General features: G+C 28.3%; 1 protein-coding gene and 1 long non-coding RNA gene across 7 annotated transcripts; one reads left to right on the top strand and one right to left on the bottom strand.

Moving 5' to 3' along the window:
* Nucleotides 1–2,052: 2,052 nt before the first annotated feature.
* On the top strand, nt 2,053–11,481 carry LOC149891003 (uncharacterized). Of its 4 annotated transcripts, XR_016450847.1 has the most exons (5): nt 3,117–3,256; nt 3,876–3,998; nt 5,066–5,476; nt 8,296–8,371; nt 8,674–10,053. It is a non-coding gene; the product is annotated as an uncharacterized LOC149891003 (long non-coding RNA). The 4 variants fall into 4 exon arrangements; XR_016450845.1 differs by lacking the exons at nt 3,117–3,256; nt 5,066–5,476; nt 8,674–10,053 and adding exons at nt 2,053–2,536; nt 10,933–11,481; XR_016450846.1 differs by lacking the exons at nt 3,117–3,256; nt 5,066–5,476; nt 8,674–10,053 and adding exons at nt 2,543–3,096; nt 10,933–11,481.
* Nucleotides 3,101–11,847, bottom strand: LOC145196736 (uncharacterized). Of its 3 annotated transcripts, XM_090082311.1 has the most exons (21): nt 10,919–11,847; nt 10,663–10,749; nt 10,225–10,497; nt 9,577–9,718; nt 9,363–9,422; nt 9,083–9,188; nt 8,602–8,788; nt 8,446–8,490; nt 8,189–8,224; nt 7,836–7,883; nt 7,564–7,605; nt 7,414–7,470; nt 7,256–7,291; nt 7,061–7,117; nt 6,595–6,919; nt 5,912–6,345; nt 4,865–5,596; nt 4,207–4,765; nt 3,865–3,962; nt 3,485–3,684; nt 3,101–3,245 (listed from the first exon to the last, which is right to left on the bottom strand). In XM_090082311.1, the coding sequence occupies exons 1-21, from the start codon at nt 11,804–11,806 to the stop codon at nt 3,206–3,208; spliced, it is 4,452 nt and encodes a 1,483-aa protein (XP_089938437.1). In that variant the 5' UTR covers nt 11,807–11,847; the 3' UTR covers nt 3,101–3,205. The 3 variants fall into 3 exon arrangements, with proteins under 3 accessions (XP_089938437.1, XP_089938439.1, XP_089938440.1); XM_090082313.1 differs by lacking the exons at nt 10,225–10,497; nt 10,663–10,749; nt 10,919–11,847 and having other exon boundaries at nt 9,393–9,422; nt 9,577–9,705; XM_090082314.1 differs by lacking the exons at nt 7,836–7,883; nt 10,225–10,497; nt 10,663–10,749; nt 10,919–11,847 and having other exon boundaries at nt 9,393–9,422; nt 9,577–9,782.
* Nucleotides 11,848–12,798: the final 951 nt, after the last annotated feature.

Genomic DNA, 12,798 nt, shown 5'->3' with positions numbered 1-12,798 from the left:
ACAAGAATTACATTTCAAACGAAAATTTAAAACGAATTCTGCTATAAAAGTTTATCTACTGATCTGCAGTTATATATATCACTTTACGCGATCTCTAATTAGCATAAGTGTTTACATGCATGGTGTAATTAACCATTTTTGCTTCATTTTATTTTCAAATAATTGAAGATAAACTCCAAAAATTTTAACATGGATAAATACACCTTCAACAATGTGCCGCAATAGTACTGATGTATGCACTAAATAATAGTTCAAATATTGTAACACAATATGAATTTCGACGACAATTTCAGGGACGAAATCCTCCTTAACCACTAACAATTTGGTGATTGATGGATCAATTTAAAGAAGCAGGGACAACGTTCAAAAACTTACGAACAGGAGGACTACGGGTAATGCGTTCAAATGTAGAGCATGTAGCCCAAAGTGTGCAAGATCCAGAAACATAAATAAGGAAAATAGCACAACAGTTAGGGAATTTTACATCGTCACTGCATCGAATCTTGCGGTCAGACCTACACTTTTTTCCGCAAAGTTGTAGTTAACTCAAGAATTGATGTTAAAAAAAACGTCTGGGACAAACCCCAAGTGGTACTAGTGGTACGGTAATCAGCGGTACTCTACATAATGGAATTTTAGATTTTCCTTCAAAATTGTCCGAAGAAGCTCATTTATAATGCCATACTAGTTTAAATAAATTTCACATGGACCACGGCCTAATCATCTCCAACAGACGGCTCTTGAATCTAACTTTGATGATATGTCAGAAGTTGTTGTAACAGCCAAATTTGCGCTAAGCTGCTTTAGTTAATTTCTTCAAGCAGAATAAAGAACTGCCGATTGTTAGTTACGAAATTTAGCTACAGCAAGGTTAAATATGCAAACAAGCATTTTTTTGTTATTAGAAAAGTTTATATTAATTTATTCCATTTAACATTGATTTATTCCATTTATACAAAGCAGTATAAATATAAACAGTTAAAGAGACTATAATGAACACTTGCTCACCGTGAGCTTACAATAGAAGACTTCGAAGAAAAAAGTCGAATATCAAAATGTTTGGTTTAAAAGAAGAATTTACGTTCACCAAAGCAATAAAGAGAATATTTTTATTAGAGTGCATGAAGCAAGTTGGGAGTTTCGTCAAAGCTTTGGGTTGTTTCAATTAAATAGTGAAAAAAAAAAAAAAAAAATTATGAATTTCTTAAATAATATACAGTTCCATCTAGGTTGCGATTAAATACTAGATACTAGATTCATTTCCCAACACGACAACGATCTCAAACATAGCTCCAAACTATACAGAGGTTATTTAGAATGAAATACAGGTGAGATGTTATGCAGAACATGATTTGTCCTCCACGAAGCCCAGATATCAACCCAATTGAGTTTCTACGGAACGAGTTGGACAGTAAGGCCCGTGACTAGTGTCCGTTATCAAAGGGTTTCATATGGGGTTCATATTAAAACATATCTTGCAAGATAGTTGGAACAATATATATCACTTGAAATCATTAATCATTTTTGAATGAGATATTTAGGATTCATTCATCTATGTATAAATTAGTTTATGAACTAGAACGTAATTAGTTTTTTAAAGTATTTAAGGAATTCTGAGATAATCTTTTTTGAGTTTTACCTTTTTTTTAAGTTCCCTAAATGTGTATAGCTGCCATTTTGGACCTAAAAGTAACTAAGTTTTTACTAGTTCACATACTAATTTATATGCAGGCTGCATGTTTAACAAAGTTCAAAAAGCAATACAAATGTAGAGATGTAAATATATGTAAATATGTAACCCAACTGTTTGTTTTAAGAAAGTGATCTTTTAAGCTTAAGAAAGTTTTTTTAGAAAGCGATTTTTTATTTTTGCAGGTCAGCGTAAAAAAAAAGCAAAAAAAAAAAAAATTTTTTTGATTTTTTTTATTAAAAATATAAGACTTCTTTCTAATTGAAATTTTTTAACCTTTTTTCTGGAAAATAAAAAAAAACTTTACAACAGGTTTTTTCTTCAAAACTTTACACCAATACATACATACATACATACATACATACATACATACATACATACATAGGAACATATATCGTTAAGCGCGACCACCTCTATATTCATTACAAACGGATCCAATTTAAAATTTTTTTTTTGTTCACTAAAAGAGTTTTAATTTCCCTAATCTTGAATTAAAATGTATAATTATACTTAAATACACTCGAATGAGGGATTTCTAAGGACTTTATTTGAAATTTGCCCGGAAGCGTTTAAACAGTGAAATCAAATATTTGTATATATCGAAAAGTTAGTATAAGCGGATCCAACTTTACACGATACTGATTCGAAAGCTTCTGTTATATTATATACTGAATACTGAGAAAACCATATCCACATCTTCATCATTGTTGTTGATTTATGCCGCGGTTTGTAGTTTTACTGCTAAGCGCGTCTGGATGCGATTAGTGGAGGTTTTTAAAAGCAAACATTTTTTTTACTTATAAAAGAAGAGAGAAAAACTGTATATAAACGGAAAGAACGAGGAAAGTGCGAAAATTATTATTTACAAATTAGTATTTCATTTTCTTGTTTAATTGACCTTAAAAAAAATTGTGACTTTAAAATATTGAAAAACATAAAAGAAACATCTTGGAGTTATAATTGATAATGCGAAATACATCACAGCATACAACTAAATTAAAACGAAATGAAGACTTGTTGCCTTCATCATAATCCGTAAGAATAAAGCTCAAAGTCGTTAAATGGGAATTACTCTACTATTATTTTTTTTTTGTTCTCTCGAGAACTTTTATACCTTTTTTTGAAAGTTTAACCCCACTTTTTCTTTCTTGTTTCTGTGTAAAACATCATTTTGCGTTGCAAACTTTGTTTCAAGTCAAAGAACTAATTCCAATAAAAAATTGGCGAGTATAATCATTTTGATTGGATTTTTAAATTTTTCAACTTTAAATAAGACTATTTTATGTTGGTCAAAAATTAATATTGATTGTCTTTCATTTTCAACAACGATCTTTCTTATCTTGCAATAAAGGGAAAAAAGACGGGAGGGGGTGTGAATATGCAGTAGCGCGTCATCAAATAGAAAGGTTAGCTAAGGATGGCGAAAGAAAAGTTTTTAAAATAAAATTTTTACAGCAATAGTAAATGTAAACGTTAAAATATATAAAAAATAAATCTAGTAAATATTTAAAAGAATTATGCTCCAGCTTCTTCATAATCTGTAATTTTACTTTTTCTAAAGGAAAAGTATGTCTTATTTTTAACATAAATATATATATATATATATATATATATATATATATATATATATATATATATATATATATATATATATATATATATATATATATATATATATATATATATATATATATATATATATATATATATATATATATATGATTATCATATAATCATTCAAATCACATATGCAGGTTATATGAATTAAATTTTGTTGAGGAAACAGAATTTTACCTAGAATTCTTTATCTTCTTAAATTCACTGTTGAACTTATCCCTAACTTTTTCTAATCCTCTCAACTTAAGATGAGGAAATTTGCTTAAAACATTCAAGAAATCGTGATGCTGGGGTCTTTTATTAGAAATAAAGTATGCTTTGAATGCTAATTTCAATTCTTTCATTTCTTCTGTTGACCACTTACTCCATGTTTTTTTCTAAATAAAATTTAGTAAATAATTTTCTTTTCTTTTTTGAAAAATGTGTGTATGTGTGTGTGTGTGTGTGTTTGTGTGTGTGCACATATATATTTTTATATTGATATATACTATAAAGAAAAATAAACAAAAATTAATATTTTAGTTTGTAATTTTCTCTGTAATTTAATATTTTGTTACCCTTTTACTAGAAACAGCATTTTCATCATCTGCAATGGCAATATCTGAATTTTCTTTCTGTTTACGTTTGATTTCTTTGGTTTGCTTTGTTCTTTCATCTGAAATAAAGTTTGCAATCACAGCTACAGATACAGGTACTGAGTTTATTTATTTTCAAAATTAGTTAATCTGGTTAAGTATTAGTGTTTGCCATATAAGATTTTAGTATAAATTCTGTGTTGTAATTCTTAAAATGATTAATGCATTGATTATAGTTTGATTTCAATGTTACTCGTTAAATCCTAGTGTAGTTATAATCTCAGTTTTTTTGTTTAAAAACTTCATTCGTTATAAATTACTAACCTTCAGTTGGTTTATCTACTGTTACAGAATTGATACCTTCAACTTCATAATCACTTTTGTCATCATCTAAAACATTGTCTATTTTTTTGTTTTTTAATTTCTTTCCCTTATCTACTGCTGTTAAAATTTTTGCCACTTTTGTCAATTCTATATGACTATCTTCTTTGCGGTACCATGCAAAATGAACATTATGAGTATGCCCCATATGGTTTGTAAGCCATGTTAGTTCAGCCTGTGACATGTCTAGGAGCTGCAGCATAGTTGCAAGGAGCTTACGAGTTCTTGTAGGTGTGATTAGTTTTGGTTGATTTAATAATGGTATCTTCTTTGTTAAAGCTTGTAAGGTGTCCCATCCCCGGTAATAAAGATCGCTTAAGCCACTTGCAAATACATATAAGTTGTCGCTCAATATGTTTGCAGCTGTGCGATATTTAACTAACAGTCTTATCGCTGAAACTGACTCATCTGTAAATAGAATTGGTACTAAAGCAGATTTGCCCTTTTTTTTCTTTCCTTCAACGTAGCATAATTTAAGGCGACATGCTAGTTTCCGCTCTACCTAGATTATCAGATTATACTAGTTTAAACCAAAATTAAATAATTTCACATCAGTTAGCCCATACAGTTTTAAAATAAAAAGTAATTTAAAAAAAACTACCTCATCTTCAATTTGGTCAATATCATTTCGACGTTTCCATCTGTCATCTTCTACTCCTTCCCAATCTGAAAGTTTTAGTTTAGAAACCTCCCCTCCTCGTCGTGCATTGAAACTCAGCAAGCGTGCAAGTGTGAGTTTTTGTAAATATCTATATTTTTTAACAACAAATTTTTCACAAATTTTTTCTATTTCATTGACTAGAAAGGATCTAAAGATAACAACATCATCTTCAAGAGGAAGTTTCTCAGGTGCTTTAGCCTTTTTACACTCATAGGTTGCCCTTGCATTATTTGCAAGTATGAGCCACTCTGATTCATATAGTTCTAAAAAATTTCTACACTTTTCTGTCCTGATGCTATTATTTTCTTTTAGCGACACAGCACGGACAATTAAAACTAGGTTGTGAAGTGAAAAACCAAACTTGCAAAAAGTATTAGGATTGTCAATATCTCTTGGGCCTCTGTACCCTGTTAAAAATTTTGCTGAACTTACTATTTTGTCAAAGTTTTCACTCAACACCATATCTTCAGCTCTAGCATTGGAATTATTTGATTGTTTTCTAAATTCAATCAAAAGTTTTGCCAAGCAACGAAGGGAACCTCGAATATCATGGTATCTGTTTTTTTCTTTCTTTTGAAGCTCAACAGCACCATATAAAAGTAAATTTGTGTCATTCCTTATAATAAGGTGTAATTCATCACGTTTCATAGATGACAGAAGGTTTTCATGGACCTAACAATAAAACAAGTTTCTATAATGACTTGACCACAATCAGTGTTAGGAACATTTTTTTTTTCTATAGAGGTTTGTGAAAGTTATTTAATATTGAAACATTTTGCTTATTCATTCTGAATGAAATAAGCAAAAATAATAAAATATTGTGTCAAATTTCTATATTGGTATTTAATATTTGGTGTGAGATTTTTTTAAAAATGTAATAACTTTGCAATAAGCAATAAAAGAAATAAAATTGCAGAAATTTCAAAAAAATTTTTATCATTAAAAGAAAACCTAATATTTATTAATGCTAGTGACTAATAGGTTTACCTCTTGAAATTGCCCTTCACTAGATGTAGTACTTAACAGAACTCGCCCTGCTTTCAGAGAGTTTTTAATTTTGTTATATGTCCCTCCCAAGTAGCACGTTTTTACATGCTTACTTATACTTGCTGGCTTCATAAAGAGAAAACAATGAGGGCATGGAATGTGATTTGACAAGTCTTCAGATATTCTTTTTCGAGCAACAATGATGTTACTCGAATGGTTTTTCAGAGCTTTGATGTTAGCATTGTAATCTCCTTTTCTCATTATGCCTGATAATAGGTTTCTCCTTTCTTTACTTTTGGTGGGGTATTGAAGAAATTCTTTGACTTCTGTTTCATCTTGATGTTTTCTTTTTAAGTGACGAGGTAGCATCCAGTGCAATTTTTCACAAAACAGACAGTAATGTTGGCGATGCCCACCTGATTCCCTTTTCTTACCTGTAATATATAAATAGATTTACTTCTGACTAGAAATAAATTACCAATCATGGTATTTGAATAATAGCGAGTGCATTTTATGTGTAAAAATAGTATATAATTGAATTTTTTAGTATAAGTAATGAAGCAGTATATATTTATATTTTAATTATTTAAAAAATTTTAATATTAATTGTTTTTAGTATTTTATTTAATGTTTTTATACATTTGCTGAATTTGATACATACTACTTCAATGATGTTTTCTTACCTGAATCATCAATAACTTTATTATTCTCTGCACCATTATCTAATTCACTTTCAAGTAAATCCTCCTCAACATTCGGTAATCCAATAGTTTCACTTTTTTTATGTTCTAGTTCATCAGTTGTATCGTTATCTGATTTGTGTTGATCAAAAGATATATTATCAGGCAATACTAGCCCTAAACGTTTTTTGTTTTCGTTTAAAGTTTTTTCTATTACAAAATCAATAGTATTCAAATCTAAATCATCATCATTTTCTTTTTCTTCAACATTTTCACTTTCATCATCATCATTTTCACTTTCATCGTTGAAGCTTGAACCGCATATCTCCTGAACAAAGTAAAGTTATTTTGTGTAAAGAAAAATATTTGTTGGATATTGGTTAGATCTACAAACCAGTTATGATTGTAGACTCTTAAAAGTATAGCACATGCAAACATTCCCACAGAAAGTTGTTTTTGTGACAAATACCTCTTCATCTTCTTCATTGCAAGAAAAAGGCTCAAAATCTTCATCATCATCATCATCCTAAACAGGGATAAATGAGATCTCTTAGTAACTTGTTGAAATATTCTCAAAACATTGTACACTTAAAAAAATTAGACACTTATATTGGAAAGAGAGCTAGAGCACTCTAACTATAGAAAGTTTTAAAATAATCTGTACCTCTTCTGATATCTCTGATGATAAATCTGTTATGATCTGTGAAAAGGTTATTACATCTTTAAAGTGGAATAAAAGCACTAATAAATATTTAAAACAGAATAAAAAGTAATTTTTACAGTTTTTACCTACAAAAAAACTAGAATAATAATAGTATTTACTTCAGATGTTTTTTCAAAACCACTGTCATTAGCATGATCATCATCCCCATCCATGATCTATTTAAAATATAAGTTTATATTGGTAAAATTTTGACAATAATTTAATGTTATGATTTTTTCAAATTTAGAATTCTTGAATGTAAGACTTACTTCATTTCTGATTTCATCTTCCTCAGGCAAAGGGCTTTTATTCTAAAGTAATATATGTATAAGTGAGGATGCATGTAATTTTTGTTAACTTTTTTTTTAAGTATTTTTGGTTATTATATTTAAGAAAAGACTAATAAAATAAACAAGTATTTTTAAACAATGTGTGATTTTAGCCAGTTTAATTATGGAAGTAGCTTCCCTTTGTTGTAACTGAAAAGTCATTCACATTTTATGTATAAAATAAATTTTAAAAGAAAAACTATTAAATTTACATTGCTTTCATCTTCATTTTCAAAATCAAAAAGGTTTGTTGAATCAATCTAAAAAAATAATGATTTTTTAGAGTTCAAAGTGAATTCTTTGAATGAAGTATCAAAAAACTGCATTAAACTTTAGTTTTATTCAAATGCAGATTGAAGATAATCTTAAAGATATCTTATTTAAAAGATTTTGAGTTTTTGCTGATTTAGATTGAAAGTAAAATATTTTATGACATCACAATATTTTCAGTAAAAAAGAGTTAGTTTTAATTCCTCATAAATTGTAGATTTTCATTAAAACTTTATTTACATTCAATTATTAGAAGTCATTAAATTAATGATTACTTGTGAACTAAAAAATCAACCTCTTTTTTTTCCCTTCCATTGTCTTCAGAGATTTTCTAGAATTGAAATCAAAATTTTTTTACAATTTGGAATAATACTATTAGCGAATCATTTATTTATTTATTAGGTAAATTAAATACTTTAAAAGAGCTATGAAATATTCATATTGGATGATGTAAAGAAAAAAAAAGAAGTCATGCTAGGTAACTAATTTGCTTTATATAAAATATCAACCAACTAAGTTTCTATGTAATGATAAATAAACAAATAACTGAACCTTTTTTAAAACTGTTTCAATGTCCAGGGGTATTTTGTATTCTTTCTAAAAATAATTATAACTCATCAAATCTTAATCAGCTTTATCCAAATGTTTTGCTGTGTGTGCTTCCCAGTCAGAGAAAAAAGCTATCTATTTTTTAAGTATCAAATATACCTTTCCTCTCCACCATAATCCTGTGACTCCATAGTTGTATCTGAGCTCTTTCCCTTTTTCTATATTATGCAGAGCCTGAAGGCACAAATGAGGAACACCGTTAATTTCAATTATCTTCATTGCACAGTTTGGTGTTGACGAATCGTTTATTAGTTTCCCTAATCGGTTGTTAAATGTAGCATCGATGCTATGAATAATAATTAAAATTTTTAGATGTTAACAAAAGAGTTCTAAAAACACACTAATAAATTATTAGATGAAATTATTAGTGTGTTTTTACAACTCCAGATGAACTTATCAGAAATAAGCACTTGAAATTATCCCCTCATAAACTCTGTTGTGAGTTTATGAGTGAATAATTTCTAGTTCTTGTTTCAATTACTTTTTAGTGAGTTTCTAAACAGTTAAACAATTTTTTGTTAACTTTTCATTATGCATGTTTCACTAAAAGTTTTTTTTTTTAAATATGTGAACTAATTACCAGAGTTCTTTTCCTTGGTACTTAAAAAAATACAAGTAAGAGCCTTCTTTTTCTTCATCATACTTTTCCTCTCTGTTACAACCTTCTTCTTTTTCTGTCAGATCACCTATTTTATTAGAATTATTTGAATAATGTAAAAGTTATAAAATCATTATTTTAAATTAAACAATTCATTAGAAAACTAATTTATTTTTTATTTAAAAAATGTTATTTAAAAAATATTTAAAAGAATTATTGAACTAAATATATCCAAATCTGTTGAAAATATTTTTAAATTCACCATCATATTCCACAATAAATTCTCCTTTACTGATAGGCACAGTTGTGAAAACTCCCCATCCTATGAAGGAAAACACAAGAAAATAAGATTAGCAATAACAAATTGTTTTTTTATTAGATTTATTTGAGTTTGATGTTTTAAGCAAGTTTTAAAATATTGTGAAATTTGAATGTTTTCTTTTGAAAGAAAAATTGTAAAGTATTAAGAGAATTACCAATATCATTGTTAATAAACAATTTTGTCAAATTTGGTTTGTCTGATTTTTTGGCAATCCAAATCTTAGCTTCCTCCTCAAAAGATATCCCTCTTTGAACATTAGAGCGCGTTCGTTTCTCAGCTGTTGCACTCAGTTTAATCTATAAAGATTTTGATAAAAATTGCAATAAAAATTTTTTTAAGTTGATTATTGTCAGATAAATAGTTTGGTAAAAGTATGTGAGTAAAAAGAAAAATTTCACAACAAATGTAAAGAAAAACTATTAGTATATACCTTGTTGTTCAAATTTAACCTTAAAACCTGGGCATTCTCTTGATTTTCTGTGTTATTGGGATAACATTGTCCCATAACCAGACTTTCAAGGAGAAGGCCCTGGGAATTAGGTTCATTTAACCATTGTGAGTTTTCTTTAAACCCTATACTATTTTCTTCAGGTTGGGTTTCTTTGATTTTACAAGAAAACTTATTAACTGTGAAGTCCATAAATTCAATATTCTAGCAAGATATAAGCAATATACCATTAAAAACTGTATAAAATGTGAAAACTTTACAAATCATAAATAAATAAAAATGCAAATTTGATAGTTTAATAATTTTAAAAAGTTTAAGAAAATTTAAAAAGCTGTTAGTTTTTTTTTTCTTTACCTTCTTGAGCTCACTACATGATTGCAAACTAGTCCCTAGAACATTGTCCTTGTTAAAGTTATCAATTAAATTATCTTTAAAAAAAACACTTTCAAGGAGCTTGTCCTGGGAACTAGTTGCTAGGTCAAGTTTCTTATTATGTGTTTCTGATTCTTCAAATGAGGTTATTTTGTTTTTCTCAGCCTCTTCACTTGTAAAAGAATTCTTGCAATTTAATGCCATCTTGGATACTCCATCATTGGATACTCCATCATACATTAACAATTCTTGGTTCTAATAAGAACGAAATTTTTAAAAAGGTTTTTTGGAGTCTCACTATTGTCTTAGTAAATAGTTACACGTTTTTCAAATGTATGACAGTAATTCAAAATTTTGAAAACACAAAATTGTTTTTAGTAATAAGAAAAGTTTTGAAATTTTGGATTTAACTTATTTTACCTGAGAATTTGGTTGCAGTTTTTCAATTTCCAATATCACAGCTTCCTTTTGCTTGGATGACAAGGTGTTCTCCATGGATTCAATAAACTGCAAATAAAATATTGCTTAGGAGTTAAAACCGAAAAAATTTGTACAAAAAAACTTTTTTTTTAACTTTATTAAGAATAAATTTAAAAAATGTATTTTCATTTTATTCGGAATGAATTTACTTTTACGGACATATGTTACGTTAATAATTAGTATATTGTTCAGTTACCCTTTCTAATTCAGGTCGTTCCGATGGTTCTCCGCTCCATGCAGAATGAATAAATGAAATTATAATTGTTGCATCTATTGAGTTTGTTTGGTAGAGATTTTTTACATCATCCAATATTGGTCTGATGCCTTTGCATAAAGCTTCAGTTAGTAAGTGATCCTTTAAAGATGGAAGTACGTTTTGCCAAGGTGAAGACAGATCTGATAAAATTTCGTAAGCAGAAATAGCCCAAGAAAATATATCGGTTTTCTTCGATGGAGTTTTTACGTAACCAGAACAGATTTCTGGTGCAGTATACGATAAAGTCATTCCTTTTGTCGGAAAAGAAGTTGCGGTTGCAGTTATAGTTTCTTTTAGGAGCAACATTCCATCAAAATCAGCTACCTTAACTGATATTTCATTTAAACTTCCGGATACAAGTAAGTTGCTCGGTTTAAAGTCACGATGGACAACTCCATTGTTGTGTAAATAAATCAATCCTTTGGTGGCTTGGAATATATAGTTTAATCTCTCTTTAAAGTTGAAATAAGTATTGTCATTAAATATTGATAAAAGTGATGACAGGTTGTGTACTTTGTCCCCGTCGACATTAACGCGGCAATATTCAAAGAGTAGCGCTGACGGTTTTGTACTAAAACCGCAGAACTTTACTACGTTATCATTTTCCAGTTTTCTTAATACATGAGCGATATCCATGATCTTTTTTTTCGAAACTTGCCTCTTAAACGCTTTCACAGCAACTGTATTTTTTCTTAAATTGTGAATGTATACGATTGCGGATGCGCCTTCGCCTACTATCATTGATGGATTTAATGGCAAATCGTATACATTAAGATGAGCTATTTCTTCTTCCAGTTTTTTTATTGACAAGGGTAAAAATGATGCCATGTTTAGCTGTAAATTAAAGTAAAGTGATATTATAAGTTCTAAAAAATCTTAAATTTTTTTAAAATCTCGAAAATATGTTCAGAAACTATTATCGTTTAGTAAATATGGTTATTTTTAAAAACGAGTTTCGTACAGAAATTATTAATACATAATAAATTAAAATATCTAAAAACTCCTCAACTCTATCTTTTTACTATTTTTACGAATCTGTATAAAATGAATGTGGGCAACTATTTATTTATGCTCTATGACGATTTATTTTATTTTGTAAAGTTCGTTTTAAAAAACCACCGCTAAAATGACATGTTTCTGCTTCTTTATTGGTTCGCCCAAAAATAACTAAATCAAGAATACGGTTGTGATTAAGTCGATAATTACTTCGATGAGTGGCAAAGCCAAAAAGCATAATTATCAAATTTCGCTAAAACTTCACTCGTTGTTAACTAACTTAAAAATAACAAAACTGTACTGTAATGAATTCGTGAAATATATTAAGAACTGTAATATTTGTAACAAAATGAGCTTACAGAAATTCTAAAGTTTCCTTATTTTTGTGAAACATCTTTCAATTAATGCCTGTAATCAATAATGGTATAATATCTTACCTGGGTAATATTTTCGTCTTTGATTTAAAAATAAGGGAGATTCAATTTCATAGGGTTACAAACCGATTAAAGAAGAAAAAAAAATTTTTTTTTTTTATATATATTCTTGTTTTTCGTTTTGAAACGGTTTTAAAACGCTTAGTATGTCACGTTTCGAATTTTCTAATCTTAAGAATAAAATAGCTTGCATTGCGTTTTTAAACCCGTTTGCAACGCGTTGGAAACCCATTTTATATAATTCGTAAATTTAGATTATAACAATAATGATAAATAGATAATATATTATAATAATAAAATAGATAATATATAATAGTAAGATAGCAACGATAAAGATGGCAATAAATCGTAATTAAGATAATAACGGATAATTTGGATAAAACAAAATAA

This window comes from Hydra viridissima, unplaced genomic scaffold, assembly GCF_058129835.1.
Source record: "Hydra viridissima isolate aposymbiotic clone 2 unplaced genomic scaffold, HvirCarnegie_v1 scaffold_3, whole genome shotgun sequence".
Classification (NCBI taxonomy): Eukaryota; Metazoa; Cnidaria; class Hydrozoa; order Anthoathecata; family Hydridae; genus Hydra; species Hydra viridissima.
This window is presented reverse-complemented; position numbering and strand designations above follow the sequence as displayed.

Coding starts and splice junctions, on each gene's coding strand:
- LOC145196736 (XM_090082311.1), bottom strand. CDS start 11,806: ATGGCATCATTTTTACCCTTGTCAATAAAAAAACTGGAAGAAGAAATA. Junction 8,491..8,601: donor GATTATGGTGGAGAGGAAAG/GTATATTTGATA, acceptor AATTATTTTTAG/AAAGAATACAAAATACCCCT. Junction 7,471..7,563: donor AAGATGAAATCAGAAATGAA/GTAAGTCTTACA, acceptor TATTTTAAATAG/ATCATGGATGGGGATGATGA.